At 33.0% G+C, this 19,429-nt stretch overlaps 1 protein-coding gene and 1 pseudogene across 1 annotated transcript in view; one reads left to right on the forward strand and one right to left on the reverse strand.

Moving 5' to 3' along the window:
• The window catches only part of STXBP3 (syntaxin binding protein 3), a 45,378-nt gene that overhangs the window by 23,607 nt on the left and 2,342 nt on the right, over positions 1–19,429 (reverse strand). The window contains exons 2-7 of the mRNA XM_016155622.2: positions 12,374–12,423; positions 11,730–11,811; positions 8,627–8,703; positions 5,983–6,061; positions 4,524–4,624; positions 742–896 (exon numbers count right to left, since the gene is read on the reverse strand). Coding sequence (XP_016011108.1) covers positions 742–896; positions 4,524–4,624; positions 5,983–6,061; positions 8,627–8,703; positions 11,730–11,811; positions 12,374–12,423 — 544 coding nt within the window. The remainder of the gene's footprint in view (positions 1–741; positions 897–4,523; positions 4,625–5,982; positions 6,062–8,626; positions 8,704–11,729; positions 11,812–12,373; positions 12,424–19,429) is intronic.
• On the forward strand, positions 3,082–3,200 carry LOC118613015 (annotated as a pseudogene).

Raw genomic sequence — 19,429 nt, forward strand, 5'->3', positions numbered from 1 at the left:
TATAAAAAGAAGCCAGGAGCAAAGCATATCATATGATTCCACTTTATCAAGTTCAAAATCAGGCAACCCTAAAATGTGTATAAAAGTCAGAATAGTACTTATCTTTAAGGAGAGCTGAGGGGGTGGTAACAAGAAGGGATCATGAGGGGGGTGTCTAAGATGTTATTAATGTTCTATTTCTTGTCTTTGGTGGGTTAGATGGGTATGTCCACTTTGGAATGTTTTATCAAGCCATATACATATAATTTATGCACTTAGAAGTAAACTTTATTTTTAAAAAGAAGCTAATAAAGTTCCATAGTACTAAAGTCAAATTTTACTTCTTAAAAAATCCCCAAAATCAATTTAAAATGGCCACTGGGATTAGACGGTATAGATACTGAGACACTATAAACCATATTCAGATAATACGGCCACTTAAATTTGGTGAAAACTTAATAAAACATTAAATGTAAGACTGTAAACCCTGTATGACAACAAAGACATTTCCTTTAAGAATGCCTTAAACTCAGGAAAAAAATGCCTATAAGTCATACTGAATTAAGGCTCTGAAATTCAGTAACAGAGGCTATTAGTTACTCTGAAATTTAAACTTCGCATCTTAAACCTCCTATATGTACAACATAACTTTATAAGAAAAATAAATTCTGCGAACCAATACACATAAGCACAGAGACATTACTTACCTCTATACTGGAGAGCAAACAGAAGGCACAACATAAACAGACACTACTGTCTTACCTTCTGTATCTCACCCCGGGATTTTCATCCAGGGTAGCACATACTGTAACTATCTGCTCAGCCATAGCTTCCATTACGGCATCTTTTCCATTTGCATTACTAGGGTCTGGACTGTAACAGTAATAGAATGCATCTGGTACATCAAGAGTATACACCTAAGTTAGGCCAAAAAAAAGAGTCACATTGTCAATTTGGAGACTTGTTACAAATATCAAGAAAAATGCAGCTATTATTTGGGACATTAAAAAAAAAAAAAAAAACTTGCACTAATGGCGCTGTTTTCCAAAACAATTGTCTGTAACTTAAACAAATCTCATTTTCTCTGTCATCTCTATTTCATCCTTTCTTTTTTCACTCTCCTTTCTGCTTAGTCTATCTCTTTCCGTCATTCTTGTTCCATATACAGATAGTACTGCTTGCTTTTCACTATGTGAACGAATCTGAGGTAGCCAAACTAAAAACTCTACCCGGCACAAAGAAATACAATGAAGCCAAAATTAGTCCATATATTTGACATATACTAAAGATCTTCTAGAGAATAACCTAAAAATGTTCTATTGTTGATCATATTTTCAGTTCTTTAGCTTATATTCTTCATGTCCTTAAAGACACAGCCTTGTGCCACACATACAGTGAAACCTCACAGACACATTTATTCAACTAACAAAACATTTACTTATGTGCAAAGAATTGGATTAGAGAGTTACTACTATTGTGTTATCTGAAGAATAACAAAATAACAAAAGAATAATAAAAGAAGCAGTTCCCTAACTGGAGTTGAGAGTTCCTCATTAAATTAACTTTAATATTTTTAAACAATGACAGTAATCACTTCTTAGCCCAGGATAGAGTGTAAAAGAAGGTATGTAATAAACATTAAGGTTAACTAATAAATTATAAATAAGCTCCCTTGCATTTCCTTTCACACAAAGTGATTCATTTCTCTGAACATAACCCACCACTGAGAGCAGCAGCCTGAACATGGACTGAGATTTCGTTGTAGCTAATCCACTTGTGTCTGTGCTTCTCAAAGTCTCGGTCGCTGTATTAACTGCTAACAAGCACCCTACAGCTTGGTGCTGCTTTTCTCATAACGCACTGTCCTACTGCGGTAGATAATACTATCTGTTCAAAAATACTTACTGCCCCTCCCGACAGGGCCTGTCCCTATGGGAGTATGCGTCCCACTCACTGATGTCAAGCTTGTCTACGGTCATTGGAATCTGACCAGAAGTGACACATGCCACTTCACCCCAGAAGCTTTAAAAGCCATTGTGCGGCTCCACCATTTCTCTTTTCACTTTGCATCATCCCAGACAGGGGCTACTCCTTCAGCCTCGGTCCCAAAAAGATGAGGATATAGAGCAAAGCCCCAGTCAAGCCACAATGCACAATAACACGAATGGGAAATATACTTCATTGTTGTAATATACTGAGATTTGGGGAGTTGTTACCACAGTTTAAATTAATCCAAGCTATCTAATACTCCAATGAAACAAAATAAATTTTGGAACTTGTTTTCATTCCACGCACACATTTCTTTCCCTTCCCGCCCTCTCCCCAACCTTCCCACTTTCCATCACCAGCATTACACGTTTCTTTAGACTATTACTAAATTCTTTCTTCATCTTTATGACTCACAATCACCTCCTTAAACACAGACCCCTGCAACTTCCATCTACACTTTGCTAATTTTAGCTCTATTTCTACATAGACACCATCTAGCACCCTCTCAACCAACTATACCAGAAACTATACCAGACTCTGTACTCCCTAAGGTCCTCTGTAAACAAACTTCCCTATAAACTGACAATGGTTTCTGTCTAATTGCCTTAACATATATATGGTAGCATTAACTACTGCAAACCCTCTGAAAGGTATTCAAGAGGAGAGAATCAACATCCTTCCTCTTCATGCAACATACAAATGAGCTTAACGGCCAATTTTTCTTCTTTGGAGCATGTTGTACCTGACTTTACCAGTCTCAACAATGATCTCCTGACTTTTACTTTCCCTAAAGACTTTAAGACTAGTCTCACAGTTTTCCACACCTGCCCATTTTCTGCCACAATCTTGGTGAGACCTGGAGCCTCCCACAACATGGTCCCAACCTACCTAGAGACAGCCTTACCTATCATCACACCCTCACACTTCTTGAAATCCATTTTTCCTGATGCTCCCCTATACTTTCCTGCTTCTTTGCAGTCTATTTTTACTTTTCTAGAATCTTCTTTACCTCTTCACTACTACCTTATGAAATCCAATCCATTTTTCAAATGTTTTCCCATTCTCCATACCAATTCTTTGAGGAAGCTGCCATATGCCCAGTTAAAAGACTAGGTCTACAGCCACGCTACCCTGAACATGCCCGATCCCGTCTGATCTCAAAAGCTAAGCAGGGTTGGGCCTGATTAGTACTTGGATGGGAGACTACCTAGGAAAACCAGGTGCTGTGGGAGTAAAAAAAAAAAAGGATTATAAACTGACAAGGTCCTTGCAATCTGTGAGGTCAACCAAGCGTTATCTTGCCTTAAAAAAATAGACGTTTGTTTCCCATGCACTTAGGTATAAACCACATGACTAAATTTTAGCTATTAAGATATTAATGAAAACTATGTACTTCCTTCCTTCTCTCATAGCAGACAGGCAGGACCTTAAATAATCACAATATTTTGCAAAGACTGCTAAGTAAAAAATTCTCATGAGATTTCTCTATACATACAAAGACAAGTTATTTCCCTCAGCTATCAAATTGGCCAGATATCTACACAAATCTCTCCTTCAAATATAGCAATTCCACAATTTCAATAAACTCTTCTGTGCAGCAAGATGATCTGGATATGTCTGCAATATTTATCAGACTACTGTTTGTATCCCACATGGTTTTAGGAAGCCCATTTTCACCCTGCACTAACTTTACATATCATTCTACAAGAAATAGGTCTAAAGGTAACTTTTGGAAAACAGTTTAATGTTAACCAGATATCTTAAAATTTTATTTTGAATTACAATCTTTCTTTGTCAAGAATAGCAATAGCTTAAAAGAGAACTCCTTTATCTAAAATCTTTCTATCTCTAAACAACAGTAAACCATTTCAATTCTATGAAATGCTAGAATCCTAACACAGGGAACAAAGCACAACAAAGCCTTGCACACAAAGCTAGCTGTGTGATTTGAGGCAACTTACTTAACCTCTTTGATTTCCTCCTCTTTAAAATGGAGACAGAATTGCCATCTATTCATAAGGCTATTATAGAGATTACAAAAATACATTTATGTAAAGCATTTAGGAAAGTGACACATAGAATATGATGTATTTGCTATTATCATTATTATTATTAATTGAAGGCTCATTAACTATTTCAAAGGCAAGACACGTTAACAAAAATTCTTCATTTTATAAATTAAAAAATGGTAATTTATGTAATGTTATATTAAAACACTACTTAAAGAACATTTATTTTAATATCACAAATGGTTACAGAAGCTAAAAGTCTTTTTTTGGAGTCATCTAACAAAGACTGTGCCCAAAATCTTTTGATAGTGCTATAAAACTTGACGTACATAGGACTTAGTGGTAGATATGAAATTTAAGCATTCCAATTAAATGCTCATGTTCTTCCCTTCATTATGAGAAATGTTCATGTTTGAACTGCTCAAAATTCATCAAATACGTAACATATAAAACATCTTTAGGATATAACTTATTAACAAATAAGCTCGTAAAACAAAATTTTAAAATCCATTATGAACTAAAATCAAAAATAAAAATAGAAAGTACCTGCGATTCAAGTGGAATGAAGGAAATATTTATTTCTTTACATCTTCTTATTGACTTGGAGCAAGAAGCCTTAATTTTGTTAAAGAGACTATCAGGGCAAACTGGGAGGATAAAAAAAAAAAATCAGAGAATAATTCCATCTAACTTTTTATTATTTTGACCAAATCATTCCAACATCCAAGAATATTTATTTTTATATATAATTACTGATTTTCACAAAGTAATTTACTACGAGGAGAAAAATAATGTGTAAATATTATTCTTCACTTTACAGAGCAGATGTATTCTAGTCAAGAGGGCAGTAAGAGAAATTCCATTCTCCCCATTCATATCCACCATAACCTATATTTCCTTAGAGAGCTGCTAACATGGCAAATTAAAATTGTTGAGAAGAAAAATCAGATCCAAACTCATAACTTAAGAAAAGTTTGTAGGACTTTCAGAACTTAGAAATTTATACTAATTTTCTGAATCTGCCACTAAGTATAAATATACCACACAAATTGTTAATTTTTCCTTGAATTACAGGAACTTCTCTAATATCAGGAAGTTCTAAGATTCTATACTAGTAAGTTCTGGACCTTGGAGTCCATTTTTTTCTTCCCCCTTTTACCTGCTTATAGTTCCATTAAATCTAGGTTGGAATATTAGCCATTGGCTCCTAGTGTCTTTTAACAAGAAGTTCTTTAGTCTCAAGAGTCCTTAAGATAAAAAAGGCCTTCACATTCATTAAATTCTATCAATATCATAAACACGAATTTCTATATAATGAGGTTATCTAGATGACAAATACTTATGGTATGACATTTAAAAAATGCAAACTACTACTAGGTATAACATAAATATGAACAGGAAAAACAATATACTACTTAAAAGAATGTATCTCTAATAGCTGAGACCACGACCTAACTTAGACCAATGGCATTTTTATTTTGCAGTGTAATTAGATAAGATATAACATAAAACGAAATTATATGTCTCTGTACTTCTCTGATTCTCATTTAGCTGCTTTCTATTTGAACATATGGCACAGTAAGAGAAATATGATAGATTTTCTCCCTTAGTATTTGTCAAACACATGGCACTTTCTTCAGTGCCGTCGAGGCCAAAGGGTCTTATTTTTTATTATATAATGAAATCCCTAACTGAAACTTTCAAAAAGAACTCTTCCTGTCACTAGCATGGATTTGAGAGAGCCCTCTCCACATGCCCCCGCTGCACTCCTGGAGACCAGCAAAAATGACTACTTTTTAAACTGGTTTGGAATGAATGATAGCTTTAAATTTTCTATCATCTTAACATGAATTATTATACATATAATCGTATATTTTTAGATTCTTTCTAACCTAATTAGAATAGAAAGTCACTAGTATCGGACTAGTACTATAAGAATTAGATACACCTTATAAATTAATAGGGATTTATATAATGAAGTAATGACTTTTACAAAGCTACTTACAGTCAGTGAAGTATATATACGCCGCTTTATATTTGTTCTCCGATTTACTTGCAAAGTCACGTAAAAAACAGTCTACAGACTTAAAAAGAAATTAGGCGTTAAAATACATTTTATCAAATACTAATTTAAATATGCTAGCTTTTGAAATAACTAAGATTGCTTTATTTCAATAATAAAATAAAAACTTAGCTGGCTAAAAGTTTAATTTATAAATTTATTTTTTAAAATGCTGTCTAGCCAGTGATAGGTAGAAACATAAGTAGTAAGGTAAGATATATGAACAAAGTACTGTTTTTAGGAAACCTAGGAATGATCAAGTAACTGGGAAGCTGCAGCAACACGGAAGACCAGACCACTGGCAGACAACATATCAAGGAACTAACAAGTCAACAAATATACTGGAACCGTTATCTACATGAATACTGAAACCACTGAGACTATGAGTGGAGAAGTAATGAAGAGAGTCATGGTGAACTAGGTGCTAAAAATGTCAAGAGATTAGAATGAAAACCCCAAAACTTGGTAGAAGGCTGCAAGGAGAAAATGGAAATATAGACTGGTAGTACATGACTCAATACTGCCAGTTTTAAAGATACAAAGGTCTGGAAGCAAAAAAATAAGAATAAAGAATCTAATTCTCTCTCCTTCACCTGTTCCTTTTTCTCCTTCTGAAACTCTGACAACAATATGTCTTAGATCTCATGGATCTATCCTGCAAGTAAGTCTCTTTCCCCCTATGATTTCCAGGGCTTTTTTTTTTTTTTTTTGCTTTGAGATATTCTGCCTTGATACTCTATGCTATTAATTCAAATTTCAGTAGTGATTATCCTCTTCTTTAATTAACTGTTCAACTAAGAAATAACACTTTTGAGCATCGGAAAGGTTTTTGTGCTGTACTAGACTCTCCTACATGTACTATTTTTCTGCGCAGGTTGCCCTCCTTTTCTCCAAGCAGCCACATTGTGCTAGATGCATGTTTTCTTTATTCTTACTGAACTTCCTCTCTCTCTAGCTGCTTGACCCACTTAGATGTGTGGTGGCTTTTCTTTCTCGACTTCCTTGGGGTTCAGATTTAGTTGCTGGAGTTTCCTAAAGAGAGGCAGTTCCACAGATGAGGAAGGCAAAGCAGTTCGTCCCCTAGAAGGCTACAGGTATAAAGCACAGAGACCACCAGGGCTTTTTCTGACACACCCTACTGACCTTTCCCTGGGGATTCACAAATAAATCTCTTACAGCCAAACTCTTCCTGAAATCTGTCATTTTATGTTTCTTGCCTATGAACTATCTGATCTCCAGGTGCTTGCTTAGCTCCTGAGGGAGGAAGTGTCATATCAGGTTTCTCCATCAGTGCCCAAGGAGCCCAAGGCCTCACTTATACCCAGAGGCCTGTGGGACCTAACAGGTAATTGACAAAGAGGAAGAGGATCCAGTCGGTTGTGGTAGAAAAGGAGTCACATTCAGGTACCATTTTCTTGGAATCCTCTGATCCTTTACTGAATATATAATTTTGTATTCTGCTTTTGTCACTTATCATTAAAATGAACTTTTACGTAGATCATTAAAATTTCCTAGAAATATCATTTTCAAAGGCCACATGGTCTTTCACACCATTGTTTTTTAATGCTAAGAATTTAGCACTGGATTTTTTTATTGAAAGGATTTAATTTGACCATTTATTTGATTATTTTATAATAAACTTCAAGATATAGACCATTTAAAAATTCTTGATAAAGTATGGCAAATTATTTTCCAAAAAGGCTGTATCAAGCTATACTCTCACTAGCTATATAGTTTCTGATCCATTATCCATTGATAGCTAGAATGAGATATATATATATATATTTTTTTTTAAATCCCTCTGCCAATTTAGTAGGTGAAAAATGGTGCTTTAGGCTTGCATTTTTTCCCATCATGAATTTTATCTTATGATGATATCATAAATAAGGTATAAAATGTTAAAACCCACCAGCAGTCAATCTGTAGAGAGTAAACAGTGAATATCTGGGTTTTTTCCTACTGTCTTACCAGTTAGAAGAAATGAAACTGGAATTGCCAAGTTAACATTCTAGGTGAGAACAAGCCAAAGGATGTGCTAGAAAATGCACTGTCAGATATTATACAGAATAAAAGAATTTGATATCTTATTTGGCTCTGAAAGTTTGGCTTTAAGTATGAGTTAAATCATGGTTAGATTATAAACTAAAGAAATTCCTTCGACATAAAAAAATATATATACACACATGCATATATACATACGTGTGTGTACATATACATGAATGTATGACATAGGGAAGTCACCATGATAAATAAAAAATTAATTCAAGACTGTTTAAGTACATTTCCATCCTCTCAAAAATTATGGTTGAATAGGAGCTGTATGAGTAACAAATTACTCAAAGAAACTCTAACACTTCACACAATTAAATTCTTCTTAAGGAGGAGACAGAAATTTTTTCACTTACATATTCTTATAGAGAAGAATATAAATGAAACAAAATTCTAACACAGCAAAACTTTCCTAAGCAAACCGGTTTATAGAACTATTCTTCTAATAAAGGGTATTTTATTTAACTTTTCTGTGAGAAAATCATGTTAATTGTGAAAATACTGAAAAACATACTTTTCAAAGATTCGAAATACTCACCTTTGCTGTTGGAGAGATAAAATAAAGAGCCTTCATTTGTCTGACAGGTTCTCGATTCTTATAAATGTTCTCTACAACTAATAAAAAAATCATGTTATCTAACCAAATATTTATACACTTGAAACAAATTTTAAATAATTTTTACTGTATTTATTTATAAAAACAGATTTACATATCTTGGGTTTAACATTTTCTTTGTCTTCATTTGATAAATTGAAAAAAACTAAACATGTGTCTTCCCTAGGGCTAAACTCTGGCCTAAGTGCTCATTATGAGAAAAAAGATAAAGCAGTTATTTATAGCTAGGTCTATCAGCATAAGCAATCAACATGACATGCAGAAACCAAGAAAATGTATTCAAAATTAAAATATGTATTTCTTTTTAAAAATACTATAATAATAGCAAATATGATACTAGATATGGGGCTAAGCACTTTATGTGAATTATCTGTTTAATCTCAGAACTCTATAAGTATTTTACAAATGTGGAAACTGAAGCTAAAAGAATGTAAGTAACTTGTCCAAGTTAAACAGACGAAAAGTGCAAAAGACAGGATTCCAACCCAGATATGTCTAGCTCCAGAGCCTAAGTTTTTAACTATAGTACTATAATATTCTTTAAATAAATTCCCAATTTACTCTTATTCTTTTAAAACCATACATTAATATTATAAGGTATTTTTTCAACAAAATATCACCATACTTTATTCAATTTTATTTTTATTATTGAAATTAAGTTTATAGAATTATCTAATATAAAACCAAGTGGATTTAAACTAGTAAACTAACTTGTCACATTATCTATTAATGCTATAATTGCAAAAAAACTAAAGTCTTGTTCTACAAATCAAGAGAACCATCTTTTAAGATTCAGGACTCGTGTTGGTGAGGGATCTAGAAAGAATTAAAAACATTAATCTGACATGTAAGGAGGCTATTTGGACTTTTCTTTTAAATATGATGATACATTTTTCTCAATCCTAAGTTTATGTTAGTATAGATTTATCACAGTTTCCATCATGTAGGGTATCAAATAAGATTTCCAAGGAAATATTCAATTTTATTTTTAACTCCATTCCCAACAACGGTAAATTTACCTTTAAACACTAAGGTTTTATCTGTCTTAACTTACTTTTATTGCTTAGTACTCAAAATGAAGTGTCTTATGGTCATTTATGCTATACATACTATTGTTTGGTGAATAATGTACATGTTAAAGTGTTGTGAAATATTCTGAAATGTCTAGTTAGCAACAGCAGAAAGTGCCATTTCTTCAATTCACTGAAAAGTGGACATCTATTAAATGATGGAAAAAGGAAAGGTTTTTATGATTATTCCTAAAATAGTAACAAAGAAATAATCTTAATTACCAGTCTATTTTTTTTTAAAGGTTTTTACTTGACATTACTCCATTAAAGTAGCATCATATATGCATTTTTTTCACATTTACTGTTTAAAAGTCTAAGACACCACTGAATATTTTCACAAATGGCCTGAATGACAATGGAAAATCTTATCCCTGAACCCAACAAGGCCAAGTTTAACCAAGAGATTTTCAGGAGAGCTCATGTGGAACTCAAAAGGACTGTGACAAGTTCAAGTTAGCAGATATGATTATGATTAAACTACAGCAAACGTAGGTGACTCTGGAAGGTACTGAGAACAGTCCACAGCAATGTACTGCTCTATGATATACAGTTCTATGAAATACTTCTCAAAGAAAAGCTTTCTGTGGTCAAATAAGTTTTCCAAAAATCTGAATACTATACCTGTACCCAGGAGATCCACATATATACTAGCATATAAAAAACTTCAAAAAGTCCTAAAGAAACCTGTTTTTGCTTGTTTAATGCAGCTGCCCAAGCTTACTTGGTCACAGAATCCTTTCCTTGAAAAACATCTATCAACGCTGAACACACAGTAAAAAACAATGGTCTACAATAATTCAGTAAAATCTCCTTACAATGCAAAACGGTTTTGTAGTTTCATAGTACTTTCACACGTTATCCAATGGTTCTTACTCTAGTTGCAAATCAGAATAGAATGACCTCTGAGAATTCCAAAAACTTAAGCGGCTTAACCAATATTACACTTAATCAATAGTAGAATAATCAAGGCTTTAATCTTCCAATTTCTAGTTTAGAGTGTTTTCCACTGAAGGTCATTAAGACTTCAAACTGAATATGTAATTAACAATAAAAGATTATTTTATATGTAAATATCCTAAAGAAAGTAAATATTACAGAAATTTTTTTAGATAATCTTCCAACTATATACATTGCTAAGGCTTTCTTGAAAATACTGGGTATATTTTTGAACCTCACAAGTTAGAAGTGACTGAAGGTACATACACATCAGGATCCAAAATACAAAAGAATTATATTTGACTTTGAGTACCAGTTTCTCATTACAAATGGGATACTTAATATCTGTCTTTAAAGAGTTGCTAGGAATCAAATTGAAATAAATGAGTTAAAGAATGATGACTTAAGGATGATAGTGCTATATAAGATATTGGTATTTTCCCCAAAAGATAAGAGATATTAAACTCTCATTGACACAATACTGCCTGGTGGAAGATGCATGATTTTTTTTCATAATCCCATACTAAAGCTGATTTAAACTTATAATTCATTGCCTCATTTCTAAGTTATAAAGAGAAACGAAGTTGAAATTACACACTTGTAAAAACGTATAGAAATGACTTTATGACATAAATCTTACTATCCATTTGAAAGGAATACATGTAAACCACAAATATTAACCAAAACACTGAGGTAAACTTAGTGCATCAACATACAAAATCATAACAAAAATGTAAGAGTCAAAAATCTGCAAAATAAACTCAATAAGGCAACTTAACTTAATCTTGGTTAGGGGCATATAATTATATGTCTCAGTTGAGAAAGAAAACCCCAAGTTATAGAGGTTATTCTGAAGATTCAAAGAGAAAAGAAGAATGTCCAGTATAATTATTAAGGCTAGTTAGAAAAATAAAACATCACTCCCTCAGAAACAAAATTACTAACTAAAATTAATTACTACTCCAACCATTCCCAATCATAATAAAAAAATCTTCATGATAAGTATTGGTAACACTTACCTGTTATACCCTCTGCCAGAAGGTCCGTCATTTTGCAACACGATGCCAAAAGCTTAGTGGTAAATTCATCTAAAAGCATTATCTTAAAATAAATATGTTAAGAAACAGTATAAGCATGTGATTCTGAGACTTCACAAAAGACAGAATTTAATCTAAAAACCTTTATAAAAACCTTTTATAAAATAAAATTAAAAAGACAGTAGGCAAAATTATCTCTTTTAACTTGCATGACATAGAGATTATTTCTCAATATATGTACATATAATATTATACACGTGAATAGAAATACCTCCACTTTGAAGAAATTGTTCATTTTAAATGCTATGTTTAACATCAAATTTTCTTAAAATTATAAAATGTCACTTGTAAAATAATATTAATTGTTCCAGGCACTGTTTTAAGCATTTTATATAGCATAATGCATTTAATATTAACAACTACCCTATGAGGTGCTACTATCCCCATTTTATAGACAAGTAAATGGAGGCAGAGAGAAGTCAAGTAATTTGCCCAAGAAGTCACAACTATGAAGTGGTGAAGTTAGGGTTTGAACATAAACAATATGGTTCCAGATCCTATACTCTTACAGAAGTAAAGATAAAATATTAAAGTCCTCAATATAAGGGCAAATATGCAAAATCTACCTTCCATTCGTCTTCTTTCTTGCAGTCATCAAACACTGCTGATTTTATCTCTGAAGAAAAAAAAAAAGATTTGGAAATCTTAATCAGCATTAAAAAAATAAACAGAAAAAAATAAATAGAAATATAATAATAGAATAACTATCCAAAAGATCCAAGATGGCTAAAGAAATATCTAATTTGAAAAACTGCTAAGCTATATAAAAGCCATTTATATTTGAAAAAACTATGTAAAATTCCAGTTCTCTTTAATACCTGACCTATATGGTACATTTAAACTAATTATTTTTAAACTTTTGAGAATAAGAGTATATAATAAAAAAGGTTAATATATTTAAGTATATAAATGTTATCTGGAAAATATTCCTGAAAGTATTATCTGATCTGTTTTTCCCTATTCTACTTAAATCCCAAGTCAGCAAGATGAAAACAAAAAAACTCACAGGAAAATCCCTAACCAGCCCATTGCTAAATTACATCTGATTGTCAAAACTGGATAAGTACTCTTCTTACCAATTTACTACATTAAAATTCTCAACAATATGTATCACAGCATTAGGATACAAACATACAATGCTTCAGACTTGATTTGTAATCAATAATTATTAATATGTTCCTTGCAATGATTTATTTCCCACATTTACTAGGTTTTACTCATTTTCATTTAATTTTGAAAACTGTAGTACTGTGTAATATGTAATAAAATCTAATTAAAATGTAAATTATAGTAACTGTCTTTAGTTCTGGGTGAAATGAGATGTTTAAATAATTAATTTAAAATTTTCTATTTCTTAGCAACTTTCAAGTGCATAGTACAGTACTGGTACCTATAATCACAATGTTGTGCATTAGATGCCCACAACTTACTCATCTTCTAACTGGAAGTCTGTACTCTTTGATCAACTTCCCCTCATTTCCCCTAACCCCCTGCAGTCCTTCAATTTCCCACAAATCTTATAGCACATCTCTCCTTGGAATTCATTCAACTACGCAATACAGGTTCAAGCATCTACATGCCTACATGCCTCAAACCGAGATTATAGTTCCCATAAAACTGCTCTAAATGTCTCTATTTGAGTTTTGTCATTTTCTTAGTCATAGTCTTTGGCTACTTCCTCCTCCCCCATATTCAGTCATTGGGCAATACTGACCATTATTTGGTGACTGTCACTAGTATTACCTTAATTCTCATCATCTCTCACTTAAATTCTGCTGAATTTCCTGCTTTCTGCCTTCAACCCATTTGCCTTTTCAATCAATCCATTGTCACACTGTAGTCAGTTATCTTCCTGAAACAACCCTTTGTTTATATTAACACGTACCTCAAAATTCTTTCAAATGCTCACTTTTTCCTACAGAATAAAACCTATACTCTACTATTCAACATTCTCCACCAACTGCCCTCTATCTTATCTGCAAATTGATCTTCCACCAGCCCAAATGCTACCTAAATAATGACCCGTTAATAGTGACTACCCTATTTTTGCTCATTCTGTTTCTCCTAAAGGCAAAAGAAAATGTACTTAAAATTATAATGCCAAGGATGAGGTGAAAACATTGAAGGGAAAAATAAGATAACTGAAAAAGCAGTGCATAGCATCAGCAATGGTACAACTATCTTAAATCACAGAGAAACTTATTAACAAACCTGAAAATAAAATGCAAGAGAAACTTATTTGTCTGGAAAACAGAAATAATCTATAAATAAGAGTTTTTAAGGAAACACACAAAGCCTAGCATAATTAAGGAAACTGCATATATCATAACTGAGAAAATAACAGGGGAAAAAAATACCAGTACTAAAAAGATAATCTCATTATGGACCTAGAGAAGGTCCCTCTTCTCTTTTCTGTCTCTGCTCTTCCTTCTCTAATCCCATGGCTTCCATGACCACCCACATGCTGTACCTTAAATCCAGATCTCCAATTCAGCTCCTTTTCCTGAGATTTCTATCTATCTCCAACTGCTTACTGGATAGGACTTGCACTTGAAATTCACTGTTGTAAACCTTAACTATTTTTTCCCTCTAAAATTATTCTTCTCTTTACCTTTATTAATAAACAGCATCACCCACTATCTGGTCTCCCAGACCTGAATCCTAGTCTAGGATGACTCTCCCCTAGCCGAAATCCTATTGATTCTACCTAAATCTCGCTCGTATTTTCATCCATCTTCTCCACTCTATTGATTTTACCTTCTCTCTTGGACCCAACATAACACCCAAACCAGTCTCTTTACATTTACATCCCAAGTGCATACCCTCTTCTAACTTCTGAGTTTTTCCCCAGTAATCAAAGTATTTAAGACATGAAACAGACATAAATACATTGTCACTTGTTTTTTTTCACTAAATATAGATCTTGGATATCCTCCATGTAGAATATAAACATAGATATAAATCATTCTTTTTAATAGCTACATAATATTCCTTAGTACAGGCACACTATATTTATTCTCCTATATGACAGGCTGTCTGTCATCTTGTCCCCATTTTTGCTACTATAATGTTGCAGTGTTAATCTTTATATGTATATCTTTATTTACCATTACTTTTATTTCAGAACCAGAGTTTCCCATAAGCGAAATTGCTGGCATCAAAAAATAGGTGTCTCTTCCTTTACCACATATTGTAAGTGCTCTCCCAAAAGTTTCTAACAATTTACATTTCCACCAGCCAGCTTCCGAACTACTGCATGATACCAATCCCCCTAATTCTATCACACTGATGGGTTAGAAAGTGTACCTTGCATTGATTTGCATTTCCCAGAATGCCAGCCAGTCAAGAACAATCAACTGAATGTACTATAAATTACAAATCTGCAAACTGCTTGTTTATATCCTTTACTCATTTTTCTATGGAGTCATTTATCTTTTACTTATCAATTTGTAGGTGCTATTTTTAAACCTTTATTTTCTCTGTATGACCAGTATTTTCTCGACATCTATAGTCTAGTTATTGATTTTGTTAATGGTATCTTCTACCACACACGAATTTACAGCATTTTTATTTAATAAAATCTTTTCTTTTATGGGATCTGGGTTAAAAATGTCTAACCCACATTATCCTTTATTTTTTCCACATTTTATTATTTTACTTTTTACGTTTTAGTTCTTTTTATTAAAAATTTATTTTTTATTTGCTAAAGTTGGACTAAGATCACATGCCTAAGTAAAATAAAAGAGAAGCAAGGAATCATGATAAGCTGATATCAGAGCAAAAAAGACTTGAAACAAAAAAAATTGGTGTCATTAAACAATAAAAATTTAATATTAAATATTTATGGCCTAAATAAAACAACATAAAAGAAAATTATGGCCTAAGAGAAAACTATCAGGAATACAAGCAGAAATCAAGAAAATATAACAAAATGAAGATCTAAAAAGTGAAATCATGGAGAATTCAAGCTGGAAAAAAAGGTAAAACTCATTGTTTATGTTAGCAAAATGAAATATACTCTGAAATGGAAACTAAGTCTTCCAACTACTAGTCCAATGAGGAAAAATAATAAATCAGGTTTTTATAAGTAATGTATAATGACAATGTGTATGAAAATCAAAGAGCCAAAAGTAAAAAAACAGACTTGTAGGCCGTAAAGAAATTTTCCCAGAAAATAAAAACATTTCTGACTATGATTCCAACAGATTCTGCCTACCTGTGGAAACAAGATGACTACCAAGTTATTTGGTGAACGGGTAAGAATCTTTATAAAGGCAAACTCAGAGCCTGGGGCAGGGGCAAAAGCAATACTCATAACCAGCCAGTTGAATAAAAACAGACTGAATTGTGCACAGAAAAAACCACTGATGGCTTTCAAGGTACACTGTTTAAAAATTGTATGAGTATAGTACAGGTAACATTTTGTAATCACCATTTTCTCATTATGATATGATATAGAATTCTTGATCATGTTAATTACAAAGTATATCATATACATCGATTATAAAAAAATTATATGAAAGGACATACGAAAACTGAGGATATTGTAAGACTAACTACACATATACAAAGGCAAATATTAAAGAAGTTATTTCTAGGCAGAAATTTAGTAAATTTTATATTTATTCTTAAAGAAAATACAATAAAAGGTCTGAAAGGTTTCTCTCTTAAACTTAAGAGTGTAGAGGTAAAAGCCATCGTTATAAAACTATTTGGTGGCAATGTAAGTTAGAATGGTAGTAACTCTGAAGGAGAGGGTGGGATTGGGACTGGGAAGGGTTATGAAGCGCTTGGACATGTTCTCTATCTTGATTCGGTGGTAGTTACACGGATAAAAATTCATCCCGCTGTACACCTAGCAGTAGTGCACTTTACACTACCATTACACTTAATGAAATCTTAATCATTTCCCTTCAAAATAGAAACAAGATAATGGCTTCCTTTTAGCATTGTTTTAATAGAGTCCCCAAAATGCTGTTGTCTTTTTGAGGGGAAAAAGATCTTTCATCTTTAATGGCTCCCCAATGCCACTAAAGATAAATATTTGACTCCCTTTTAGTCTTCATCCCCCTATTTCTTGCAACAAGTACCCTGTACTTAAAACAAAAGGAATTGTTCCCCCTTCCATAAACAGTCATGCACTTTCTTCACCTATGGCCATTGGCTCAGATTTCCCTGTCTGGCAAAATCCTACCATCTTTCAATGTGACCTCTTCCTTGGAGTCTTCCCCGATCTATTCCCAGAATGGAAATATTTCCTTTTTCTTCTTTCTTTCCATAAAACTTTTTCATATTGCTCACAAGCGCTTGGTACTTGTGTACCTGTCTTCTCCCACTGAATTTTGAATTCTGTGACATCAAAGAGTATGCATCTAGAATAGCGTGCAGCACAGCATATATACTCGATGTTGATTTTAAATGAATACATCACTGTGCAAATATCCAAACATTAAAAGAAAATTTTGCTCAACAAGATAAATTTAAAGAAGTGACCAGAATGAAATACATGGAAGATAAATGATTAAAACAAAACAAAAATATATTTTATATATGCTTATATTTGTACAGAAAACTTCTAGAATTTATAAAAAATCTAAGAGTGGGTGTCTGTGGAGAGGGATGCAGGGGGTCTGAGTTGAGAGCAAGATTAACTTTATGTTACAATCTTTTTTGCCATCAAAAATGTTTTTGCCACACCAAGGTATTTAATAATGATTAAAAATGTTAACTACAAAGACTATGAAGGAACATGGAAAATATGCCAAGTGTTTAAAAAAGGAAGTCACAAAAATGACAAAAAAAAATCTAGCTGTATAAGGACTAAAAGGAAAATACAAAAAAAAAAAAAAAAGCTTATGATTTAATATGAATAATTGGCTCAAATATACTATGGTTACTTTTATTTTCCCTTGTTTCCTCTAAAATATATGTTATGAATTATAGACATTAGATTAGACTATTTATAGACAAGAAAGTAAAGAGAGTGTATTGACTAAGAGAAAAAAGCAAAGTGGCCTAAACTTGCTTTGTGGTTATATGCCATTGTTTTGTTACGTTTTACAAATAAACTTCACTAAATTTTTAAAACATTTATCAGTTATATTTTTGCTTTCAAATCCCTGTAGCAGAAAGTAGTAAATAAGCAATACCAACCACTAGAAATTTTCACTGATTGTTAAGTTTGGGAATTAGTTTTGTAAATAAATGTAGCCTTTTTAACACTCAAAATATTTTTTTAAAAGAGGGTTTTAAAGTAATCTCTAAAGGCTGATTCCTTCTCATGTTTGAGGTCTCAGCTCAAATGTCACCTATTCAAAGAAACCTTTCCTGATCTGCCTATCCACAGCAGCCCCTCTATATATCACAAACTGAAACGATCATGTTTTATTCTGTTTTCATATTTTCTATTATTTCCCAATGAATATAAGTTTTCAGAAGGTTGGGAATTTGTGTGCCTTTTACTGCTATATTCCCATAGGAATTGAATGAAATTTATTGAATGGGGGACTTTAGGTAGCAAAAACTGAGGGGAAATTATAAAACTGATCTACTATTTACTTTTAACAAGCATTATTATCTACTGCATTCTGCTAGGGCCTATTTTAAATTTAAAGCTCCAAAAGACGTAATAGTGGACCTGTCTTCAAGAAGCTTATCAAGAGACTCCCATTAGGCAGTAGTGGGAAGTGTCATTTGAGAAAGATAAATTTAATGCTACAGAAATAGAAGAGGCTGGGTTAAAATGATAAGCCACTAGGTAGGTAGTAGCCCATCTGAGCATAGACTTGGAAGCTGACTAGAATTTGAACAGGTGAAGAATAGGGGTAAGAGGAGCTTTTCAGACAGAGGAATTGGTATCAAAGTATGGAGGCAGAAAATTTTTAAGTTAACAATACAGACTAGCTGAACGTCAAGATTATATGAGGAAAAAGTAGATAACAAGGTAGGTTGGGGCCTGGTTTATAGGTCTTCAAAAGTGGACTGAGTCTTTGAAATAATCCTCAGGGAAGGAGCGGGGAGATCTCTGCAAGTCTTCAGCCCTATCATAGCACAATACTGTTAGGGGAAAATTATTCTGCCAGCTATTGGCCAGGTGGACTGAAGTGAGAAAGAACAGTGGCTTTGAGGTTCAGTTGGGAGGTTACTAGGCATAAAATGGGGCTCTGAACAAAGGTTTAAAAGTTGCAAAAAGTCACACACAGGGCACATATTAACTCTGCAGCTAAAAGAACTGGGTGTGAATATTAAGTCTATATTTAATAGCTGTTATGAGGTTTAATTTGCATACCATATACAGCTGACCCTTGAATCAAGTAGAGGGTTAAAGGTGCCACCCCTACACAGTCGAAAATCCATATATAACTTTTGACTCCCCCAAAACTTAACTAGCACACTTGTCTCTTGGTATCCATGGTGATTGGGTCCAGGACGATCCCCTCCAACATCCCAATCTCACACACGGATACCAAAATCCACAGATGATCAAGTCTCCTATATAAAATGACATAGATCAACGCATACAGTCAGCTCTCCACATCCTGACTCCCAACTCTGGATTAAAAACAGTACAGGTATTTAGTGAAAAAAAATCCATGTGTAAGTGGACCCAGGCAGTTCAAACC

The sequence above is a fragment of the Rousettus aegyptiacus genome, unplaced genomic scaffold (assembly GCF_014176215.1).
Source record: "Rousettus aegyptiacus isolate mRouAeg1 unplaced genomic scaffold, mRouAeg1.p scaffold_m13_p_17, whole genome shotgun sequence".
NCBI classification, from domain to species: domain Eukaryota; kingdom Metazoa; phylum Chordata; class Mammalia; order Chiroptera; family Pteropodidae; genus Rousettus; species Rousettus aegyptiacus.